We start from the raw sequence: 26,243 nt of genomic DNA on the forward strand, positions 1-26,243 counted from the left end.
GCACACTACAGGAAGTAAAGCTAATAAAAATAAAAGGCACTGAATGTGGTATGCAAGAAATGTTTGCAGCTCTGGTGAGTGATCTAGAAGCGTCTAAAAGCAAAATGGAATAAACTGATACATATACTAAACAACAGCTAGTTCAGACTAATCAACAAGTAGAAGCGACTAACAACAGAATAAAAGAAACTGGTACTGATACTAAACGGCTGATAGTGAAAATCGTTCTGGAAACAAACAAAATAACCACTCGTAAATTAGAGCAATACATCAGGTAAACTGAAAAACATTTTCAGTCTGTAGATGATAAAATAGAGAATGTAACACGAAGAAGGCATTATCAATAAGGCAATAGCAAAATATTTATCAAAAGGAGTCGCGACAGCAGTAGTAAATCATAGCAAGTGTATGAACGAAATACAACAGAACCTTTCAGCGGCACAATTATCTGAGCTTATTCCAGGCGACAGTTGGTGGTTCAATGACTTGCTATGAACCACCTATGTGATACTATATAAAAACAAAAAATTTTCAGGCAACCACTTTTTTTGAAAATTTGTGTGGGAAGCAGGCTTCCCGCGGAGCGTGAGATGTTACTATCAAATTTTTAGGAACTTTTTGATTATAAAAACGAAATAAAAGAAATACATGACTGCTAGACTATTTTTAGTCGCAAAATATCAACGAAAATTTAATAACTGAATGTTATGGAACAGCCTAAAAGATAGATCTACAAACACAGCGATATTGCAGTTGGAGCACATTATAGTTGATCGCTTTTCGTTTTTTCCTGTACTACACATACGACAACACTGTACTTCACAATTTTCTGCGACAGCTGTTCTTCCATATATGAAAGTCAGAGTTCATCAGGAACACCAGTGTCTGCTTTTTTTTTTTTTTTTTTTAATGAATACCGATGGATGCCCACGACGTTTCCGTGATGAGAAACATGGCAGCAATTCTCTTGCTAACTTTAAACGGAATGTTAGCTACTCTCCATTTCCTGTGAGTTCTGGGTGCATTATACACGCATTCAGAAAAATAAAAAGTTCTGGGCCACTATTTTATAGATCGCCGTCCGACTTCATACTGTTCTCGAATCTGGGCGAAGAGATCCACACCGCCAATTGCATTGTTGTACAAACTTATGGCAGTTGGATAAGTCATGCTGCATATGGAAGCATCTCTTTCTGTTCTCGAAACGAATCTTACATCCTTGGGAGATGTTGCTGTAGACAGAATTTTTACTGTTCCTGTGTCTTGCCACTTTACGCAACGACTGACTCTTTCAACTGTGCCTTAAACTGATTCGTGCGTCAACCAACAACTCTCAGAGATCTTCGTGAACAGAACGAGCAGGCGTAGAGTAATGCATCCCAGGACAGTAACTCTCGCTCTGTACGCTCGACTGTATGACAAGAGTCAGCGCCTGCATTGCCTCTTTTGGAGGCTGTAAAAAGTTGTTTTCCGAAGATCTTTTCTGTTGACTCTGACAGTACCAAAAGAATATATTCCATTATCCAAAAGTGTTTTCACTATGGCTTAAAAACAGAAATAATAGTCAAATGCAACAATACATTTACTATTTTTTCAAAGGTGAATATAATTCAGGTGCAACAGGAAGAATATTTGCATTATTGTCTTCCCTTTTCCTATAAAGTATCTGGAACCCCAGTAGATAGCCTGTCATAGCATGAGCCAGGCACCAGACCTTATACCCTCATTTTTTAGGCTTCATGCCCATAAAGTGTTTTATGCTTGATCTTTCCATGAAACGTATCATAGCTTCATCGATGGATAATCTGCCTGAATGGTTATATGCCTCTAAGAAATTACTATTTATGGTGTCAATTAGTGACCTCACTTTATATAATTTATCGTATTCAGAAGAACCTTTCCCCTCTGCCTCCGAATTATCGTTGAGATAAAGGTTTTGTATAAAAAGTTTTGAATCATTCTAGAGTCACCACTTTCAACACTGATTCAATACGCAAAAGATGATTTTAACTCCAGTAATTTGACAAATGTTGCAGTTTTTGAATGCCTATAACGATGAGCAACCCAATAAATGCTTTGATTTCAGAGCCTGTTGTATCCAGCTCTTCGTAGCAGCAGGTGTTACAGAGCTCCTCTGAAAATTATGCCGCTCGGGGGATGCGTACAAGTTTGTTTATTCAACAAAATTCTAAAAAAATGGTTCAAATGGCTCTGAGCACTATGCGACTTAACTTCTGAGGTCATCAGTCGCCTAGAACTTAGAACTAATTAAACCTAACTAACCTAAGGACATCACACACATCCATGCCCGAGGCAGGATTCGAACCTGCGACCGTAGCGGTCACGCGGTTCCAGACTGAAGCGCCTAGAACCTCACGGCCACACCGGCCGGCAACAAAATTCTAAATTATATTTTCACTGAAGATATCCAGAAGTTACTCGTATGTACGATTGGTTTTAGACAAAGCTTTCCGTGGCAATGCTAAGCTTTCTCTAACTGGATCTATGTTTAAGCACTAAGGCGGAGCTAGGATTTGTGCCCACTCTGCAGGAGGAACCTGTAGATACCGAACACACTACATGGACTGAAAAGTTGTTTACAATTGAGAGCACTTGTTGTTGAAAAGTAGCAGGAGACTGTGGGTGCAGAGTACTACTCTCTGCATCTGTTGAAACATCGTCTGATTCAACGGCGGAAAATGACGCATACTCGGGGAGTGGGAAGAGATACTCTAGTACGTCTTCCTCACTAGTGAAGTAATTTTGTGATGAGAAACACCTAAGATAAGTGAATGTGACTAATAACATCACTATAAACAGATGTTGTCTACAATGAAAATGTGAAGTGCTAGATGTGTGGCCAACATAGGCCGTGGGAGCAAATATTCCTGTATGTTTATAACATTTTGTTTTTAGGTGTTAGAATCGACTAGAAGTTTTCTTTCATACGTTAATGTCAAGAAAATTCCATAAAGTATCAAATAAGTACTATGGAGTTGCTTACGAACGCCATTGTCTGCAGATAAACAAAACCACAAAGTAACAGCAAGACGACGTCTTTCTGTCACCGAACTGAGCACAACAGGCAAATAATGTTGTGTCTAGACAAGACATCCTAGACACAATGAGAGGAAGCCGAAAGGTACGCGCTTAAACTCACGCAGGCTGGCGTGAGGTCTGAAACAGGATACGTAATGAATGCTATAAAGAAAAGTACGTAGCTTCTGGAATACTTAACTTTAATCCACATTTGTAGATGATACATTAATAGAATCTCAATATTAATTGAATACGGCGCCTTGCTAGGTCGTAGCAACTGTAGCTGAAGGCTATGCTAACTATCGTCTCGGCAAATGAGAGCGTAGTTGTCAGTGAACCGTTCCTTGCAAAGTCGGCTGTACAACTGGGGCGAGTGCTAGTACGTCTCTCTAGACCTGCCTTGTGGTGGCGCTCGGTCTGCAATTACTGACAGTGGCGACACACGGGTCCGTCGTATACTAGCGGACCGCGGCCGATTTAAAAGCTACCACCTAGCAAGTGTGGTGTCTGGCGGTGACACCACAAATAATACTCCGCTAATTGTTGCCAGTGCGACTACGCGCAGCGGCGGGAATTTTCACGTGTTTCTCATTCTAATCTACACATGGATGCACCAGCAAGATGTGGGAACCTCGAGTCCCTCGGACATTGGGAGCTATTAAATTATGCGGGAAGGTATCTTCCCATTGCCCATAAAAGAGTTGAAACTTTCGATCAAAATTTCAGTAAGGAGATTGAAAAACGTGTCAATCTACAGCGTAAATATAGAAATAGATGAAAGTGGGTCAGAATTGTCCAACAGAATAGCGTCAGTGCAGAATTTGGCAAAACCTGATACTAAAGAGATATTGGACAGTGCAGCTGGTATTCAGGAGGAAAGCACTGATTGTACTGCCAGAGGCACTGATCTCTTTGTTGAGAGAGTAGAAGAAAAGCTACATTCAAAAATAAGAGAGATTATCACACTAAATAACAGTAGTGGAAATGCTAACAAAGAAGATCATTACGTAAAAGTAGTTACTTACTAAGACAAAACTAAACAAACAACTAACCATAAGAAGAAAAGTGGAATTGTTATTCATGAAGGCCATCACTTGAAACTAGGCAGGTTACACACGATTGTCACGCAATATAGCCAAACACGGAAAGAAACCAGGAAATAGACTGAGGGTTTCGTGTTAGATGGTTTCTTTACCAGCAAGATTTTGAAGTATCTGAATGTAACTTCAATTAGTACAAATTTTATGAAGAAAGACAGAATAAGAGTAATATACGAAGTTGTAAAAAGATGGTTACAAATATGTTTCCAGGACAAGGGCTCGTACTTTCAATACGTACAAAAGTATTGAAACTTGACGAAAAATCATTCAGCATTAAGGACAGAGAAAGCTGTATGAAGGGATTTTTGAAGAGCAGTATATTGTGGGCAGGGTACATACCTGTCATCAGGTAGAAGTAGCACATGCTGAATCAAAAGCAACAAAATATACACTGTAGTTGACGAGCAGAGGCACAGCGGTAGTCAAGGGGAAGCTGGCTGGCTCTGACAAATTTGAATACGAGTTACCGACGCGATTATCTCTCTAGGAAACAAACATATGAAATGTGCTTGAAAGACCCAGATAAAATGTTGAAAAAAAATATAGGACAAACTTTTAAAGGTTTCCAGTTCAGTCAAGATTTATTGTTGCAACAGTCCATATGGAGTACATGAAATGATGACATTTACACATCAATAGCACAAGCTGTTCTGAGGTGCCAGGTATCAACCCTTACTGAAACACCTATATTAGTAGGTGGTGCAGCCTCCAAAAGAGGCAATGCAGGCGCTGACTCTTGTCATACAGTCCATCGTACTGAGCGAGAGTTACTGTCCTGGGATGGATTATTCTACGCCTGCTCGTTCTGTTCACGAAGTTCTCTGAGAGTTGTTGGTTGACGCACGAATCACTTCCGAATCACTTCTCATCCCATCATATCCCACATATATCCCGCACGTGCTCCATTGGAGAGAAGTCCGGAGATCGTGCTGGCCAGGGAGGTAGCTGCACGTTTCGTATAGCACGTTCACTTACACGGGCAGTGTGTGGGTGTGCACAATCCGTTTGAAGCAACACATCTCCTTCCTGTTGCAAGAACAGCAAAAGAGCCGGTCTAACAATATTCTGCACGTACCGAGCGCAGCTTAACGTTCCACCCAGAAACACCAAAGGTCAACGAGAATTGTAGCTTACCGCACCCCAGACCAAACGTCCTAGGGTGGGACCAGTGTGTATTGGACGAATTGACCCAACGAGACAGCGCCCACCAGGTCTACGCGTAAGACCATGGCGCGCCATTCTACAGGGTGTTTCAAAAATGACCGGTATATTTGAAACGGCAATAAAAACTAAACGAGCAGCGATAGAAATACACCGTTTGTTGCAATATGCTTGGGACAACAGTACATTTTCAGGCAGACGAACTTGCGAAATTACAGTAGTTACAATTTTCAACAGCAGATGGCGCTGCGGTCTGGGAAAGTCTATAGTACGATATTTTCCACATATCCACCATGCGTAGCAATAATATGGCGTAGTCCCTGAATGAAATTACCCGAAACCTTTGACAACGTGTCTGGCGGAATGGCTTCACATGCAGATGAGATGTACTGCTTCAGCTGTTCAATTGTTTCTGGATTCTGGCGGTACACCTGGTCTTTCAAGTGTCCCCGCAGAAAGAAGTCACAGGGGTTCATGTCTGGCGAATAGGGAGGCCAATCCACGCCGCCTCCTGTATGTTTCGGATAGCTCAAAGCAATCACACGATCATCGAAATATTCATTCAGGAAATTAAAGACGTCGGCCGTGCGATGTGGCCGGGCACCATCTTGCATAAACCACGAGGTGTTCGCAGTGTCGTCTAAGGCAGCTTGTACCGCCACAAATTCACGAAGAATGTCCAGATAGCGTGATGCAGTAATCGTTTCGGATCCGAAAAATGGGCCAATGATTCCTTTGGAAGAAATGGCGGCCCAGACCAGTACTTTTTGAGGATGCAGGGACGATGGGACTGCAACATGGGGCTTTTCGGTTCCCCATATGCGCCAGTTCTGTTTATTGACGAAGCCGTCCAGGTAAAAATAAGCTTCGTCAGTGAACCAAATGCTGCCCACATGCATGTCGCCGTCATCAATCCTGTGCACTATATCGTTAGCGAATGTCTCTCGTGCAGCAATGATAGCGGCGCTGAGGGGTTGCCGCGTTTGAATTTTGTACGGATAGAGGTGTAAACTCTGGCGCATGAGACGATACGTGGACGTTGGCGTCATTTGGACCGCAGCTGCAACACGGCGAACGGAAACCCGAGTCCGCTGTCGGATCACCTGCTGCACTAGCTGCGCGTTGCCGTCTGTGGTTGCCGTGTACGGTCGCCCTACCTTCCCAGCACGTTCATCCGTCACGTTCCCAGTCTGTTGAAATTTTTCAAACAGATCCTTTATTGTATCGCTTTTCGGTCCTTTGGTTACATTAAACCTCCGTTGAAAACTTCGTCTTGTTGCAACAACACTGTGTTCAAGGCGGTGGAATTCCAACACCAGAAAAATCCTCTGTTCTATGGAATAAACCATGTTGTCTACAGCACACTTGCACGTTGTGAACAGCACACGCTTACAGCAGAAAGACGACGTACAGAATGGAGCACCCACAGACTGCGTTGTCTTCTATATCTTTCACATCACTTGCAGCGCCATCTGTTGTTGAAAATTGTAACTACTGTAATTTCGAAAGTTTGTCCGCCTGAAAATGTACTGTTGTCCCAAGCATATTGCAACAAACGGTGTATTTCTATCGCTGCTCGTTTAGTTTTTATTGCTGTTTCAAATATACCGGTCATTTTTGAAACACCCTGTATATCCAGCACGTGCTCCACTGGAGAGAAGTCCGGAGATCGTGCTGGCCAGGGAGGTAGCTGCACGTTTCGTATAGCACGTTGACTTTTACGGGCAGTGTGTGGGTGAGCACTATCCATTTGAAACAACACATCTCCTTCCTGTTGCAAGAACAGCAAAAGAGCCGGTCTAACAATATTCTGCACGTACCGAGCGCAGCTTAACGTTCCCTCCAGAAACACCAAAGGTGAACGAGAATTGTGGCTTATCGCACTCCAGACCATACGTCCTAGGGTGGGACCAGTGTGTATTGGACGAACTGACCCAACGAAACAGCGCTCACCAGGTCTACGCCGTATACGCAAACGACCATCACTTGGGAGGAAGCAGACTCTGCCTTCATCACTGAAGACCATGGCGCGCCAATCTATCTTCCAACAGATCTTCTGACAGCGTTAGTCGAGCCGTGCACGTCGATGCTATGGCGTGAGTGGAAGAATGGCTGGAGGTGTGCGTGCTAATAGCTGGTTCACAACAATTCATGTTGACACGTCTGGGATCACACGGCCTCATATCTGTGCTGTGGCAGCTTTACTATCTGCCACCTTTGCTCTTACAACAAGTCAATCCTGGTGGATGTATGTGCTGCGTGGACGTCCAGCACCTCAAATCTGAAATCAGAATGTTCATTTGACCACTGACAACGGCATCGTTGCACAACTGACGAAACACTTCCAAGTTGTGAGGCAATTCCCCGAGAGGACCATTCCGCTACTCGGGAAGTCACAATTTGACCCCTTTCAAGCTCGTTCAGTTGCTATAGGAAGCAGGGGTGCATCTCGGTTTGCACCACACTAAACCTTACGGCTGTTAACCTTCCCTATTAAAGGGTAGATACAGACGGTGCTCTGGTAGCTGCGCCCCTATGCTATCTATTGGCGGAAGATGTTAGAAACCGTTATCAGTATATCCACTACCCCTAGGTGGCATATGTCATTATCGGATCAAAATCGACGTCGTCTTTCCAGGCGAGTATGCCACATAGTTCACTATACATAGTAGCTTATTAAGATTGTAAGAGTACTAAGAGAAAGAATAGTATTAAGCTTTTTGAGAAACCTTGTGTTTAGTTGTATGTTTGTATACAGCAAGTAGCAGGACTTGGAAGAACAGCTTGTGGATCTTGTAAAGATTTTTTTAAATTCTTTTAGATTGTCTTTATGTTAAAACATTTATTTATGACTGTTTTTCTTCATCCCTGTTGTGACCTCAGTGTGGCAGTTTAAAGAACCAGTGCAGAATGTCTAATGCTAATGGCCTTTAAACGGCAAAGCTGACGCAGCCGTCTGAGTGAATGAATGGAGGCCGACGTGACGTAATCAAGGATGCGTCTCAGTAGGTCTGTTAGTAAACTGATTAGGTATTGACCCTAAGGAAAGGGTACAAACAACATATGTAAACACATCTGTTTCACGTTGGGGATTAATAGTTACTGAAGAGCCAAAGAAACTGGTACACCTGCCTAACATCGCGTAGGGCCCTCCGAGCACGCAGAAGTGCCGCAACACGACGTGGCATGATTGGTTTGGTTTGTGGGGGATGAAGGGACCAGACCACAAAGGCCATGGTCACGAGGTGGCAAGGACTCGCCTAATGGCGCAAGTTGTGCTGGGGGGAATTGACACCATAAATCCTGCAGGGCTGTCCATAAATCCGTAAGACTACGAGGGGTTGGAAATCTCTTCTGAACAACACCTTGCAAGACGTCCTAGACAGGCACAATAATGTTCATGTCTGGGTTTTTAAATTCAGAAGAGTGTTTCTGTAGCAATTCTGGATGTGTGGGGTGTCACATTGTCCTGTTGGAATGTTCCAAGGCCGTCAGAAAGCACAAAATGGACAGGAATGGGTGCAGGTGATCAGACAGGATGCTTAGGTACATGTCACCCGTATCTAGACGTACCATGGAGTCCCATATCACTCAGACTGCACACACCCCACACCATTACAGAACCTCCACCAGCTTGAACACTACCCTGCTGACATACAGAGTCCACAGACTCATGAGGTTGTCTCCATACCCGTACACATCCATCCGCTCGATAAAATATGAAACGAGACTCGTCCGACCAGGCAACACGTTTCCAGTCATCAACAATCCAAAGACGACACTGACGGGCGCAGGCAAAGCGTAAGGCTTTGTGTCATGCAGTCATCAAGGGTACACGAGTGGGCCTTCGTCTCTGAAAGCCAATATCGATGATGTTTCGTTGAGTGATTCGCACGCTGACATTTGTTGATGGTGTATCACTGAAATCTGCAGCGATTTTCGGAAGAGTTGCACTTCTGTCACGTTGAACGACTCTCTTCAGTCGTTGTTGGTCCCGTTCTTGCAAGAATTTTTCCAAGGCGCAGCGATGTCGGAGACTGATGTTTTACCAGGTTTCCGATACTCATGATACACTCGTGAAATGGTCGTACGGGAAAATCTCCACTTCATCGCTACCTCGGAGACGCTGTTTCCCATAGCTCTGTCGCCTACTATAACACCACGTTGAAGCTGACCTTGATAACCTGCCATTGTAGCAGCAGTAACCGACCTAACAACTGCCCCAGATACTTGTTGTCCTATATAGGCGTTGCCGATCACAGCACCGCATTCTGCCTGTTTACTTTTGTCTGCGTTTGAATACGCACGCCTATACCAGTTTCTTTGGCGCTTCAGTGTATAATGAAATTAGTGTTCAGCAGGCTCACAATTGGGAAATCATTTTAAGAAAATATTTAAAATAGTTAAACAGGCAGCAGAAGAAAGAGCTGCGATGAGAGAAAAGGAAAGAAACGAATGGTTTGATGATGAACGTACACTAGTAATAGAACACAAAATTGCAGGACGACTAAGAATGCTGCAGAGAGCGACAAGAAAAAATGTGGAGGTGTAACCGAATTAAGGTCTAATGTTCAGAGGATATGTAAGAAATATAGAAAGGAATGGCTGAAATCAAACTTTCAAGAGGTAGCACAACTAAAGGAACAGAATGAGACAAGAAAATCCTGAAATGCAGCAGGAATGAGAGAAAAAAATTTGACACACGCAAATTGCATGACAAAATAGAAATTGTAAGATAATCAGGGACGAACTACACAAAATACAGTGATTAACAGAATACTTTGAAAATATGCTCAGTACAAACTTGCAGTGAATAGACCCGTGGTCTAGGGATAGCGTCTTTGATTCATAATCAAAACGTTTTCGGCCCCGTGTTCGATCCCCGCCACAGCCTAAATTTTCATAAATAATCCGCATTGGCGGCCGAAGACTTCCGGCATAAGAAGTCAGCCTCATTCTGCCAACGGCCTTGTCAAAGAGGGCGGAGGAGCGGATAGGGGTTAAGGGCACTCTCTTGTCCTAGGGGTGGGAAATTGCAACTAAAGGCGGAAGAATCAGCAATGATCAACGACATGAGGATGCAGAAGGCAATGGAAACCACTGCATTAAAGACACGTAACGTGTATCCACAGGACATGTGACCTGTAACTGAAGAAGTGTCATGATGATCTCTCCATTGGCAAAAGATTCCGGAATAGTCCCCCATTCGGATCTCCGGGAGGGGACTGCCAAGGGGAGGTTACCATGAGAAAAACATTGAATAATCAACGAAAGGATAACGTTCTACAAATCGGGGCGTGGAATGTCAGAAGTTTGAACGTGGTAGGGAAACTAGAAAATCTGAAAAGGGAGATGCAAAGGCTCAATCTAGATATAGTAGGGGTCAGTGAAGTAGAAGGAAGACAAGGATTTCTGGTCAGATGAGTATCGGGTAATATCAACAGCAGCAGGAAATGGTATAACAGGCGTAGGATTCGTTATAAATTGGAAGGTAGGGCAGAGTGTGTGTTACTGTGAACAGTTCAGTGACCGGGTTGTTCTAATCAGAATCGACTGCAGACCAACACCGACAACGATAGTTCAGGTATACATGCCGACGTCGCAAGCTGAAGATGAACAGATAGAGAAAGTGTATGCGGATATTGAAAGGATAACGCAGTATGTAAAGGAAGACGAAAATCTAATAGTCATAGGCGACTGGAATGCAGTTGTAGGGAAAGGAGTAGAAGAAAAGGATACAGAAGAATATGGACTTGGGACAAGGAATGAAAGAGGAGAAAGACTAATTGAGTTCTGTAACAAGTGTCAGCTAGTAATAGCGAATACCCTGTTCAAGAATCACAAGAGGATGAGGTATACTGGGAAAAGGCCGGGAGGTACGGGAAGATTTCAATTATTTTACATCATGGTCAGACAGAGATTCTGAAATCAGATACTGGATTGTAAGGCGTACCCAGGAGCAGATATAGACTCTGATCACAATATAGTAGTGATGAAGAGTAGGCTGAAGTTCAAGACATTAGTCAGGAAGAATCAATACGCAAAGAAGTGGGATACTGAAGTACTAAGGAATGACGAGATACGTTTGAAGTTCTCTAACGCTATAGATATAGCAATAAGGAATAGCGCAGTAGGCAGTACAGTTGAAGAGGAGTGGACATCTCTAAAAAGAGCCATCACTGAAGTTGGGAAGGAAAACATAGGTACAAAGAAGGTAGCTGCGAAGAAACCATGGGTAACAAAAGAAATACTTTAGTTGATTGATGAAAGGAGGAAGTACAAATATGTTCCGGGAAAATCAGGAATACTGAAATACAAGTCGCTGAGGAATGAAATAAATAGGAAGTGCAGGGAAGCTAAGACGAAATGGCTGCAGGAAAAAGGTGAAGACATCGAAAATGATATGACTGTCGGAAGGACAGACTCAGCATAGAGGAAAGTCAAAACAACCTTTGGTGACATTAAAAGCAACGGTGGTAACATTAAGAGTGCAACGGGAATTCCACTGTTAAATGCAGAGGAGAGAGCAGATAGGTGGAAAGAATACATTGAAAGCCTCTATGAGGGTTAAGATTTGTCTGATGTGATAGAAGAAGAAACAGGAGTCGATTTAGAAGAGATAGGAGATCTAGTATTAAATCGGAATTTAAAAGAGCTTTGGAGGACTTACGATCAAATAAGGCAGAAGGGATAGATAACATTCCATCAGAATTTCTAAAATCATTGGGGGAAGTGTCAACAAAACGACTATTCACGTTGGTGTGTAGAATATATGAGTCTGGCGATATACCATCTGACTTTCGGAAAAGCATCATCCATACAATTCCGAAGACGGCAAGGGCTGACAAGTGCGAGAATTATCGCACAATCAGCTTAACAGCTCATGCATCGAAGCTGTTACAAGAATAATATACAGAAGAATGGAAAAGAAAATTGAGAATGCGCTAGGTGACGATCAGTTTGGCTTTAGGAAAAGTAAAGGGACGACAGAGGCAATTCTGATGTTACGGCTAATAATGGAAGCAAGGCTAAAGCAAAACCAAGACACTTTCATAGGATTTGTCGACCTGGAAAAAGCGTTGCACAATATAAAATGGTACAAGCTGTTCGAGATTCTGAAAAAAGTATAGGTAAGCTATAGGGAGAGACGGGTCACATACAATATGTACAACAACCAAGAGGGAATAATAAGAGTGGACGATCAAGAACGAAGTGCTCGTATTATGAAGGGTGTAAGACAAGGCTGTAGCCTTTCGCCCCTACTCTTCAATCTGTACATCGAGGAAGCAATGATGGGAATAAAAGAAAGGTGCCGGAGTGGAATTAAAATACAAGGTGAAAGGATATCAATGATACGATTCGCTGATGACATTGCTATCCTGAGTGAAAGTGAAGAAGAATTAAATGATCTGCTGAACGGAATGAACAGTCTAATGAGTACACAGTATGGTTTGAGAGTAAATCGGAGAAAGACGAAGGTAATGAGAAGTAGTAGAAATGAGAACAGCGAGAAAATTAACATCAGGATTGATGGTCACAAAGTCAATGAAGTTAAGGAATTCTGCTACCTAGGAAGTAAAATAACCAATGACGGGCGGAGCAAGGAGGACATCAGAAACAGACTCGCTATGGCAAAAAAGGCATTTCATGCCAAGAGAATTCTATTAATATCAAATACCGGCCTTAATTTGAGGAAGAAATTTTTGAGGATGTACGTCTGGAGTACAGCATTGTATGGCAGTGAAACATGGACTGTGGAAAAACCGGAAAGGAAGAGAATCGAAGCATTTGAGATGTGGTGCTATAGGCGAATGTTGAAAATTAGGTGGACTGATAAGGTAAGGAATGAGGAGGTTCTACGCAGAATCGGAGAGGAAAGGAATATGTGGAAAACACTGATAAGGAGAAGGGACAGGATGATAGGACATCTGCTAAGACATGAGGGAATGACTTCCATGGTACTAGAGGGAGCTGTAGAGGGCAAAAACTGTAGAGGAATACAGAGATTGGAATACGTCAAGCAAATAATTGAGGACGTAGGTTGCAAGTGCCACTCTGAGATGAAGAGGTCAGCACAGGAAAGGAATTCGTGGCGGGCCGCATCAAACCAGTCAGTGGACTGATGACTCCACATGAGCAGGAGGAGAATATAGGGGCAAGAGCAGATGAAAGGGAGAAACAGTGGAGGAGGTGGAGTCAGTGAACATTTAAACTGATAAATTACAATGGTCCTGATGAGATGGGATAGTGTAAGAACTTATGAAATTTGGTGCCCATCCTCTAATAAGTGAAATACATGCATTAAAAAATAACATATGGGGAAATGAACGAATGCCTGAGAATTGGAAAACTAGAATAATAAGCCATATATGTAACAAGGGATAAAAATTCGGTTGTGAAAACTGTGGAGGCATGGCTTTATGGAATACATCCTACTAGATTTTTTCCGGGCTGCTGAATGAAAGGATAAAAAAGTGCACTGAAAATATTATTGGGTAACACCAGTGTGATTTCCTATTAATCGGAGGCACTTCTGACCCGTTGTTTGTTGTTAGACAAATAATGGAGAAATTATTACGAATGTGATATATGTCTCCATTTACTGTTTGTTGCTTCTAAAATGTTTTTGATGGTGTTAACAGACAGGCATTGTATGACGTACAAAATTATTGGACACCTGTGACCAGCTAAGAAGATTAGGCGAGTTAATAATGAAGAACACTAATGCAAAAGTGAACAACAACGTGATCAGGAGTTTTATCTTTACAAATAGAGTGGAACAGACTTATGGTGTCCCTTCAGTCCTGTTTAACTTCGCACTGCATAGTCTTCCACAATAAAGAGGAATAATAATGATGAAATCTGGTCATACATATGCGATGCAGATGATATAGCATTTACGGCAACAGATGTAAACACCCTTATAAAAATTTACGAAATAATGGAAGCAGGAGGAGCAAAAATTGGACTTACAAACAACCTAAAGGTATTTGAAAGAAAAATACTGCGAAAAGTTTATGGGCACATGGTAGGAGAATAAGGTACAACAGCGAAACACAAGAGATTATACAGGGGGAGGCTATAGTGAAATTTGTTGAATCTCAAAAAATCCGCTGGTTAGGACATACAGAGAGAATGTCGGATGACAAGATGCCCAAATGAATAATTGAAGGTAGATAGAAATCCACTAGAAGGAAAAGCCCACCAAGAGCTAGTGGCTGTAGAGTGTGTTGTCCGACCTTAACAAGATGGAGACCAGAGGAAGGGAGAGAACAGAGATGTATGGAGGAAGACTGTTGAAGAGTCCTAGAGCCGTCAAGGGCTCTAGTGCCAAAGAAGATGAAGAAGGAGAATAAGTGAAAATAGTTATATTTCATCTAATGAATCGGCTGTTTATTAACTTAAAAGATATATTTAATAAGGAAAAATCACTAATTAATAAGAGTATCAGTTAGATTTTTTTTTAATTTGCCACATGGACAGAATAAAACATCTGATGATTAAAATATTCGCTGCCTGAAGAATGTAAACCACATTCATCCTTATGTTCTTTCTAAAGAACCGTATATGTTTTTATTGCATGTACTAATATTAAATGTTATGATGAATGCAAACACAGGAACATTCGGAGCACACATAACAAAATAACGTGCACTGAGGGCCGAACCAGGTGAACAATCAGCAGCAAGAGACGCGGTTGGTACAGACGCAGATGATGGCTTTCATCAGGGAAACGCCTCGCCTAGGACATAAGACGTGTCAGTATCATGAGTTCTTAAAGAGCTACGACGAGGGGTATGCGCTTCTTAATAAAGCGTTATGGTGAGCAGTAATGCTCCAAAGTAGGTCAAAGAGATATAATTTCCTGTGTCTATCGCGTATAATTGGTTTGTGTATTCTACCATACTGTGTTTGTGTATTGTAAATCGTAACAAAATGGGTCAGGTGTCAGTAAGGCTCACGTGCTGAGAGTTCTGTATAAACTAAATTATGTATGTAGGCACTTCATAGATAATCTCCACCATTTTTGCCTGTTATCGACATTGATACTGGCAAGTTATCAGCGCCAGGGATTCCCCGATTTTCGAGAATGTTTTTATTTCATTAATATAAAGGTAACATAAAATCACGCGAGAGCCAGGTGAAGGTTATTATGAATATCATCAGTTCTGCAATCAAGCAGACTTGGCGGCAGACTAGCCTGCGAATGTTTGTTTCACGTACAGATTGATAAACCATATCTACGTCAGTAATCGTTCCTGGATATCTGGTGATTCACAAAATTCCGAAACGCGTCATACGAGCAAAAAAATCATTCCTTGGGCGACGTTTAGTTTTTACCATTACAACACAGTCAGCTTCAATGGAAAACTACTGACTGTTTTAATTTCATGTTTAACGTCGAATAAGAGTTGACAAAAGAAACAGTTTTTGTTGTTTAATTACATATTAACTGTTATCGGATTTTTTGCTTTACTTTTACCGTGAATGTTTGCTATGAATGAATGAATACTATGATTCTAGGCCGACAGAAATATCCTACAGCTTTTCATGAGTGGCTTTGCGAGAGTCAACATGTGTGACCTAAATGGCCGTAGCTTCTGGTCGCAACTACATTTCACCGCAAAGGGCCTATTTACCTTGGTATGCGACAGATATTTCAACTGCTCGTTGCTGAGGGAAAAGGGTCTTAAAACACGTACGAGTAGATTCAGATAAGAACTGACCCAAAATTTTTGCTCCTCTGATATTAATGCAAATTAACAGTTTTCGATTTTTTTTATTTTACTTTGAAAACTTGTTTCTTGCCAAATGTCATGATTCTAGGACAAGGGGAAGTAACGTACAGGTTATGAAGAGTGACTTGCGAGGATCAAGTGGTACACTTTGATTGCATTCATTTAGAAACTAACATTTATTACTCGACAAGACACCATAGATCTCTGTATGTGACATAAATTTCAACTACATACCTCTGCACACTCCTGAGAGAAAGGGGTATTAACAGACGGACTAACAGGACAGATAATGGGATAAGAAATGAAAACAAAAATCATTTTTTCGTGTGAATTAACAACCGATTTACAGTTTTCGGAGTTTTACCTGTGGCTATACTGTGAAACCTTACTTTTTGCCAAATTTCATGATTGTAGACCGACTAAAGTACCCCATAGATTTGATGAGTGAGTTTCGGTTATTGAAATACATGAACAACCGTATCTTTTGGTACAATTGATCTAGAAGCTTCAATTTTTTACGCCGATAAGGGATCATAGACCTCAGTATGTGACATAAATTTCAACTCGATACGTCACCCGTCCCTGAAAAGTGTTTTTAACAGTTGGACAGACGCGGACGACAAAGTGATCTTATACAGGTTTCATTTTTACCGACTAAGGCACGAAACTCTAAAAATGCTCCGATAGGTTCCTTTGGGACCGCCAAGTGGCCGCTAGAAAATCCGAGTGAAATGTTTTCACTATTTTTGAAAAAACTTGTAAAATAAAACAATATTTTCCTGATGTTGTGAGAAAATTTTATGTTAATAATCAATATTCTGCACCTTATATTTTCTACTTTTGATGTTGTATTTGAAGTGTTCTGTTTGATACGTTATTGGTGTTCAAAGATTTTCTGTTTGAAAGATTGATGATACCAGAGCACGGGAGGTAAACTTCAAAGGTTCTCTTAATACAATTAATCGGAAAGCTAAGACAGGCTGTTTATTACCTGCAAATGTAAGAGTACCTCGTGAAAAATTAGATATTGTGTTTCAAATAGCTCATAATGAATTACTAAAATTAATTTGACGAAAAAAGGTAATAAAACGGGTGGCGTAAAAAATGGACTGATCTAAATTGTTTTGGCTGCTCCTAAGAGCTGAAGGACCACGTTTCCAGTGCTTTCCAAACTACGATTTTGCTAAGAAAGAACCACAGTTTTGAAAAAGAAATTACTGAAGGGGATGTGTAAGGTACTCCTTACGTTAATTTCCTTATTTTGCAGTTTCACAGTTCTATATCGCGTCTGCAGACAATATGTAGCACTCAAGCTAATGCCACACTAGGCGATTTTCTCCGCCGAAGGTCAATGATTTTTGTGGCGCCGGAAATGGAACTCCATGTTGCAAACGGAAGGTGCCACATTGGGCTGTAATTGTCTCTCCGTTAAGTTTCTGCGCGCGATTGTCGCTGCCGAATGGGCCCGGGGCTATTCTTGGTGCGGCAGTAATCGTCGTCATCCTTGCAACACTAGACTGTTATCATTACCAGTCGCGCAGTAGCCACAAGGATACTGTTCTCAATTCGATTTCGTCTGTGTGTGGCAATGGCCGAAAACTCTGTAAATGTCAGTCCAGTGGATCATGTGGACATTGAATTGATAATAACTGAGGTAGAGAAATATCACTGCCTCTGCAGCGTAAAATCGCAAGATTATAAAGACAGTAAGCTGAAGACAGAAGCATGGAACAAGGTGTGTGCATATGTTGTTGGGGCTGAGAAGTGGAACTCGTCGTCACTGGATGCAAAAAAGGCAGTAGGTAAGATGATATACGTGCATAATTATACATAGGTGCATGAAAAGTTTCATGACAATCGACGTAACTTTCTCCTAGACAACAACTAAAAAAGTAATTTAAATTTTATTTTTCCTTCTCCCTGTAATAGCTTGACATGCATACAAACCTGTTGTGCGAAAACAATGTAACTAATTGTGTTAAAACTTGGCATGATTTAATATAACGTTCTTAGAGGTATTTTCAGACTATTTTCTGCATTTTAAAAAAGTCAGAGAAATAAATACTCTGAATTTGTACAAATTATTCTTACTAATATCTAAATCCAATAATATCAAAGGTTGTGAGGATACAGTTGAAAAAAGGTCGTAAATTTAAGGATTTATGGAATACGTTATTACAAAAATTAAAAGGGAAACTACAAAGGGTCGTTCGAAAGAACGGTATTCTTGTGAACGTATTCGTAGCATTATGTATTTAAGTTATAAACCAAATATTCTAACACGTCAATGTGAACATGAAATGTATCGACTATTAATACATTTAAGTTCAACTGATGACAACAATGACACCCTCATCTGCAGACGTCTAGTTTTCCTTGCCGGCAATGTATGCACCTTACCAAGGAACTGATCCTTCCACAGAGCAGAAGAAGGTGCAAAACGTGTGTCTAATGTCACAATCACGGTTGCTACCTTTTAGTCCTACATTTTCCGTAGATTCCACAGAGCAGGTTAAAGTATCTTCAAACCGATAGCCATATTGCTTCTGCACAAAGTTATGCAGCAAGCAACAAGTTTTTATAACACTTTCAGCGAAGTTACTATTAACATCTGTGGCCCTGTGGAAAATTCGCCATTTGTTAGCAAGGATGTCAAACGAACATTACACTGCACGCCTTGCTCTACTCAGTCTATAAGCAAACACTCTCCTCGAGAATGTGTGTGATTTTCTTGCAAAAGGCAGCATCAAGTGCTTATCTAGACCAAAACCTTTGTCACCTATAAATACGAAAGGCACATTTTCATTGTTTGGTTCATTAGTCAGAGGTTTGGCGTCTGGAAGAGGTAACCTTGCATTATAAAGTGCTCTCCTGAAGTTAGTTCGTTTTAAAATATTTGAATCACCATGGTGTTCATATCCTCCTATATCAATCTATTGGAAGTAATAGTCACTGATAGGTACTACGGAACGAAATTGTTTATGACAAAACACTTCACTTCCAATATTCCAGGGCTTCACTAATCGTGGAACTGGGGCAGTAAGTATAAACTTCCTTCTGCAATTTTGTAACATTTAAATGTATTTCCATTGGATATGGTAGTTGATTACCTACTCAATACCGACTTATTATATACTTATCACATCACACACATCTGTACAGTACAAAGTGGCATGTGGGTTTTTCCAGAAATGTTTCTTTTAATTTCAGGACCTCAGGAAATATGAATGATGCCTCTGTTCTTGATAACGATGAAGCGGAAAAGCATTATGAAGACAGTGCACCCCCACCTAACACTGCTGCTAAGCCTTCCATTGCTAAAGCAAATAAAAGGAAACTTCAGGAGCCATTAGAAAGAGAGTTGACAAAAGAGTTTTGACACATAGTTCAACTTGAGCTATACCACAAAAGAATCCTGATGAGTTGTTTTTGACATCTCTTTCGCCATACTTGAAAGAAATGACTACCGACGATAAAGTAGACATTCAAATAAAAACATTACAATTAATAAAATCTTACAGCCGAAAGACTGTAGAGGGCAGCACTACTACTGACTCATTCACAAATACTGCGCCGTCAGGTTCGTGGACATCGACAAGCACACAAAGTCCTACACCTGAGAGTCCAATCACTTATTTTTCTCCAGTGACTGGATTGCCGGAGAAGACTCTATCTTATCATTTGAAGAATATTACAAGTGATGAGGCAGCTGACATGAACTTGTAATGTAAACTCCTTCACTGTAACCTAGTTTATGTTAACGCTATGTTAAGTGAATGTTCATGTCCACAAATTATGTACTGTATGTAATTTAAGAAAAGTACCTCAATGTTATTGCAAGTTTTTCTTCCGCCCCAAACACAGTCGTCTATCTTGGTATCCTCCTTTTGTCAGTTTCTACAGGGTTATTACAAATGATTGAAGCGATTTCACAGCTCTACAATAACTTTATTACTTGAGATATTTTCACAATGCTTTGCACTCACATACAAAAGCTCAAAAAGTTTTTTAGGCATTCACAAATGTTCGATATGTGCCCCTTTAGTGATTCGGCAGACATCAAGCCGATAATCAAGTTCCTCCCACACTCGGCGCAGCATGTCCCCATCAATGAGTTCGAAAGCATCGTTGATGCGAGCTCGCAGTTCTGGCACGTTTCTTGGTAGAGGAGGTTTAAACACTGAATCTTTCACATAACCCCACAGAAAGAAATCACATGGGGTTAAGTCGGGAGAGCGTGGAGGCCATGAATTGCTGATCATGATCTCCACCACGACCGATCCATCGGTTTTCCAATCTCCTGTTTAAGAAATGCCGAACATCATGATGGAAGTGCGGTGGAGCACCATCCTGTTGAAAGATGAAGTCGGCGCTGTCGGTCTCCAGTTGTGGCATGAGCCAATTTTCCGCGGGCTACGCGTCAAACTTGCCCGCACGCGTTCAACCGTTTCTTCGCTCACTGCAGGCCGACCCGTTGATTTCCCCTTTCAGAAGCATCCAGAAGCTTTAAACTGCGCATTCGATCGCCGAATGGAGTTAGCAGTTGTTGGATCTTTGTTGAACTACGTCCTGAAGTGTCGTTGCACTGTTATGACTGACTGATGTGAGTGCATTTCAAGCACGACATACGCTTTCTCGGCTCCTGTCGCCATTTTGTCTCACTGCGCTCTCGAGCGCTCTGACGGCAGAAACCTGAACCTTTATGAGTTTTTCTATGTATCTGTAGTGTGTCGTGACCATATGTCAATGAATGGAGTTACAGTGAATTTATGAAATCGCTTCAATCATTTATAATAGCCCTATATATTCGACAGCAGTAAGCCTAAAGATTCTACGGATATGCGGTAATCATCAAAGAATTTCCCCGGATAACTCCTATGTTTCTTGTGTAACAACACGAACTTTCCTTCACTTGGATGATTCATAATAATTGGATGAATCCACCATTTTCGTGGGCGGTTACGCCTTCTGCGACGTCGAACTGCATATAATGCTACTGCAGCTAAATATTTCCATTTCGAATGACAGGTCATCATGCATGGTGTTGTAAGTGAGCTGTTTAGATTTTTATGTTGGTAACGCCACGTAGCGCTCTGTATGAAAATCAAGCACTGTGCTGTGTGCAGTCTGTGGCTGGTTGTACTCATTGTTGGAATATTCGCTTGTGTAGTGTTGGGCAGCTGGATGTGAACAGCGCATAGCGCAGCGCAGTTGGAGGTGGGCCGCCAGCAGTGGTGGATGTGGAGAGAGAGATGACAGAGTTTTGAGCGGACGATCTGGACATGTGTCCGTCAGAAAAAGGAAATTTGTTTAATAGGATGCCACTAAATTATATATATTGTAATTTTTAACGCTATTAAGGTAAATACATTGTTTGTTCTCTATCTTTTATTTGCTAACTATGCCTATCAGTAGTTAGTGCCTGCAGTAGTTAGAATCTTTTGTTTAGTCGGCAGTATTGGCGCTTGCTGTATTGCAGTAGTTCGCGTAACGAACATTTTTGTGAGGTAAGTGATTCATGAAAGGTATAGGTTATTGTCAGTCAGGGCCATTCTTGTACAGGGATTATTGAAAGTCAGATTGCGTTGCGCTAAAAAATATTGTGTTTCAGTTTAGTGATGATCAGAATAAGTAAAGAGAAAACTGTTTGAGTACGTTGAGTTTTGCTCAGCTGTTTGTAAATCAGATAGCGTAGAGGTTTAACAATACAGTTCAAAATGGTTCAAATGGCTCTGAGCACTATGGGACTAACATCTGAGGTCATCAGTCCCCTAGAACTTAGAACTATTTAAACCTAACTAACCTAAGGACATCACACACATCCACGACCGAGGCAGGATTCGAACCTGCGACCGTAGCAGTCCCGCGGTTCCGGACTGCGCGCCTAGAACCACTAGACCACCGCGGCCGGCAACAATACAGTAATTCATAATTGTTCAAAGGGGATGTTTCAGTGTGTCTCGTGGCTGGTTGCAACACAACTGCAGAAGCCACCGATTTTTGTCGCTAGTGCGTCACCCAGTTTCGACGGCGCGACTTCATCCGCCGCGATTACAATGGTTTGAAGTGTGACACCCTAGGCGTTTATTTCAGCCGCGATTATTATCGAGAATCGCCTGGTGAGGCATTAGCCTCAGTGAGTAAAGCGGGACTGCAGAACGCAGCCAGTCGAGAGTAAGATTCCAGTTCCCACGCTGGTTGAAGGAGCCTGTGGACCATATAGCGTTGCCAGAGGACAATGGAGGGAGGCACTGTGGCTACAAATTTGACCGCCAGCTACCTCAGCAGCGAGATACGTAGGAAAAGTAGTTATTCTGCTGCAATGTAGGTAATATTACTTAATGAATATTTGCTAATAGAAGTGACTTTTCCTATGCAGGTATCAGGAGAGGACTACAGATCATAAGTGCTTTGTTACAATAATATTAGAGCGCCTAATATCTATAATCCTAATAAATAAGTGAATAATGTTCAAGCTAACGAAAATGTATGAACTGTTACAAAGTATCACTAGCGTAAGTTCTAGGTACAGACTGCACACCATAGTCGCCAGTCGCCGATAGAATGCCGTCCTATCTAATTCTGTCGTAAGACTATGCTCTCAGAAAATCGTTAGCTTTCAGTCAGTCATTAATAACTGTGTCGATGTTATCAGTTTATGGTGGTAGTAGATAAATACATCATAATGGCATCCCTTTTGGACATTTTTCCGAATAATATAGACTCCCGCTTCATCACGTAAAATGATAGTGGTAGAATTGCACTTTAACAGAGAACCAGACGGCGCTGATACTGCTTCTGCGAGCGACATAAGCTTCGAGAGCTTCTCGGCAAAACAGGTAGAAAGAACCTTACAGAACGAATCACTAAGATAGGTCGCAAACTCGGATGGAAAAGCACAGCCACTCATATTGTACGTGTCTTGTGCCATTCTCTATGGACTCACAGGCTGAACTGGAAGATTTCCGGAGGTTTAGTGCGAGTGGGACTGTTCTGACACTGAAAATGACCTGCCCAGGTGCGACACCTGCTGCGGTACTTTACAACAAGCTGCATTGTATATCTCTACTTACGCCTCTGAAGGGGTAGTTGGATCCCCAGTTGGCCGTTCCGCCAGTCGAGGGTGCTCCGTTGTCCGGGGTGAACACGATGATGGAGTTCTCCAGCATTCCTCGCTGTTGGAGCGCCGCCACCACCCGCCCCACCGATTCATCCAGTTTTGATACAACGCCTGTAACACGAGAAGGTGCAGATGCCGCAGTTCATTGAAACGATCAGCAGTGCCTGTCACCGTCACTGAAAACAAATTGCATTTAGAGTTCGGTTAGAAATTTTTGATCTGGAAAAGGACCTCTCTCGCTGTAATACTCACATCGGTGAAGCAGTTGGGCGTCCGTTCTTGGAGACCTACTGCCCCAAAATTAGTCTCTCCAAACCACAGAGCATCACAAACTCCGCCGTACCTTTTATGTTACCTATCGTTCACTGCATATCTCCTTTACCAGGTACTGAAATTTCCACGTCTCCTTCGACACCTAGAACCCATACTCTTCTCGTACACCTCCTGTAACCAAAATGCCTACACCCTATACTCACCCTTACCCGGTGCCACGCCTCTATCAGCAGGCTCCCCTTCCCACCATCATCAATGTCCTACATATCCATTCCCAACGGAATTTCAATCTCTCCTAGACATTCATGATATTTACCGCACCTTCTCCCCCTTCAGCCTTCCAATCATAAGCTACTGATCTCATCTCAAAGATTGGTTCTACCTCGCTCTTTCCTTGACTAATCAACACCTTACCACAACATCTCAGCTGTCAGACTACCCTCATAATTCCCCATCAAAATTCATCTCTTCAGTACTTCCCACATCCAGATCGCCAGTCAGATTTATTACCAGTGTCACACCCTTCTTTATTATGATTTAGAATAGGGTAGAAGAGAGAATATAAATAAATTTTAAATAAAGAAACTAATAATACACTCCTGGAAATTGAAATAAGAACACCGTGAATTCATTGTCCCAGGAAGGGGAAACTTTATTGACACATTCCTGGGGTCAGATACATCACATGATCACACTGACAGAACCACAGGCACATAGACACAGGCAACAGAGCATGCACAATGTCGGCACTAGTACAGTGTATATCCACCTTTCGCAGCAATGCAGGCTGCTATTCTCCCATGGAGACGATCGTAGAGATGCTGGATGTAGTCCTGTGGAACGGCTTGCCATGCCATTTCCACCTGGCGCCTCAGTTGGACCAGCGTTCGTGCTGGACGTGCAGACCGCGTGAGACGACGCTTCATCCAGTCCCAAACATGCTCAATGGGGGACAGATCCGGAGATCTTGCTGGCCAGGGTAGTTGACTTACACCTTCTAGAGCACGTTGGGTGGCACGGGATACATGCGGACGTGCATTGTCCTGTTGGAACAGCAAGTTCCCTTGCCGGTCTAGGAATGGTAGAACGATGGGTTCGATGACGGTTTGGATGTACTGTGCACTATTCAGTGTCCCCTCGACGATAACCAGCGGTGTACGGCCAGTGTAGGAGATCGCTCCCCACACCATGATGCCGGGTGTTGGCCATGTATGTCCCGGTCGTATGCAGTCCTGATTGTGGCGCTCACCTGCACGGCGCCAAACACGCATACGACCATCATTCGCACCAAGGCAGAAGCGACTCTCATCGCTGAAGACGACACGTCTCCATTCGTCCCTCCATTCACGCCTGTCGCGACACCACTGGAGGCGGGCTGCACGATGTGGGGGCGTGAGCGGAAGACGGCCTAACGGTGTGCGGGACCGTAGCCCAGCTTCATGGAGACGGTTGCGAATGGTCCTCGCCGATACCCCAGGAGCAACAGTGTCCCTAATTTGCTGGGAAGTGGCGGTGCGGTCCCCTACGGCACTGCGTAGGATCCTACGGTCTTGGCGTGCATCCGTGCGTCGCTGCGGTCCGGTCCCAGGTCGACAGGCACGTGCACCTTCCGCCGACCACTGGCGACAACATCGATGTACTGTGGAGACCTCACGCCCCACGTGTTGATCAATTCGGCGGTACGTCCACCCGGCCTCCCGCATGCCCACTATACGCCCTCGCTCAAAGTCCGTCAACTGCACATACGGTTCACGTCCACGCTGTCGCGGCATGCTACCAGTGTTAAAGACTGCACTGGAGCTCCGTATGCCACGGCAAACTGGCTGACACTGACGGCGGCGGTGCACAAATGCTGCGCAGCTAGCGCCATTCGACGGCCAACACCGCGGTTCTTGGTGTGTCCGCTGTGCCGTGCGTGTCATCACTGCTTGTACAGCCCTGTCGCAGTGTCCGGAGCAAGTATGGTGGGTCTGACACACCGGAGTCAATGTGTTCTTTTTTCCATTTCCAGGAGTGTAGTTCTAATGCTGAATGGTGATACCGAAATAAATAGTGCATGGATAGTATTTCTACGGCTTTGCCGCCATGGATACACCGGTTCCCGAGAGATCACCGAAGTTAAGAGCTGTCGGGCGTGGTCGGCACTTGGATGGGTGACAATCCAGGCCGACATGCGCTGTTGCCATTTTTTGGGGTACACTCAGTCTCGTCATGCCAATTGAGTAGCTACTCGATCGAATAGTAGCGGCTTCGGTCGAGAATACCATCATAACGACCGGGAGAGCGGTGTGCTGACCACACGCCTCCTATCCGCATCCTCCACCGAGGACGACACGGCGGTCGGATGGTCCTGGTAGGCCACTCGTGGCCTGAAGACGGAGTGCCTTACAGATAGTATGTCTACAGTATTTATGCACATCCACACGTCGTTCTTTCTAGTAACCTGTCCAGGCCGGCCAGAGTGGCCGAGCGGTTGTAGGCGCGCCAGTCTGGAACCGCGCGACCGCTGCGGTCGTAGTTTCGAATCCTGCCTGGGCCATGGATGTGGGTGATGTTCTTAGATTAGTTAGGTTTAAGTAGTTCCACGTTCTAGGGGACTGATGACCTCCGATGTTAAGTCCCATAGTGCTCAGAGACATTTGAACCAACCTGTCCAGTTTCCTCCTCCCTTTCGACTGGAAATAAGGGCTACAAAGCTATTTAAATAGATAGTAATCATTTTTAAAATCACGAGTGATCTCATTTTTACTAAGAATGAGATGCGCTTCCCCTTTGTTGACACGTTGAATGGCGTCATCTGTTGTTGAAGAT

At 42.9% G+C, this 26,243-nt stretch overlaps 1 protein-coding gene across 1 annotated transcript in view; it reads right to left on the reverse strand.

Moving 5' to 3' along the window:
• Positions 1 to 26,243, reverse strand: part of LOC126174741 (arylsulfatase B-like) — a 107,384-nt gene that overhangs the window by 23,432 nt on the left and 57,709 nt on the right. Inside the window, exon 6 of the mRNA XM_049921061.1 lies at positions 23,113 to 23,270. Within this exon, the coding sequence (XP_049777018.1) occupies positions 23,113 to 23,270 (158 nt within the window). The remainder of the gene's footprint in view (positions 1 to 23,112; positions 23,271 to 26,243) is intronic.

Source organism: Schistocerca cancellata, chromosome 3, assembly GCF_023864275.1.
Source record: "Schistocerca cancellata isolate TAMUIC-IGC-003103 chromosome 3, iqSchCanc2.1, whole genome shotgun sequence".
In the NCBI taxonomy this organism is placed as follows: domain Eukaryota; kingdom Metazoa; phylum Arthropoda; class Insecta; order Orthoptera; family Acrididae; genus Schistocerca; species Schistocerca cancellata.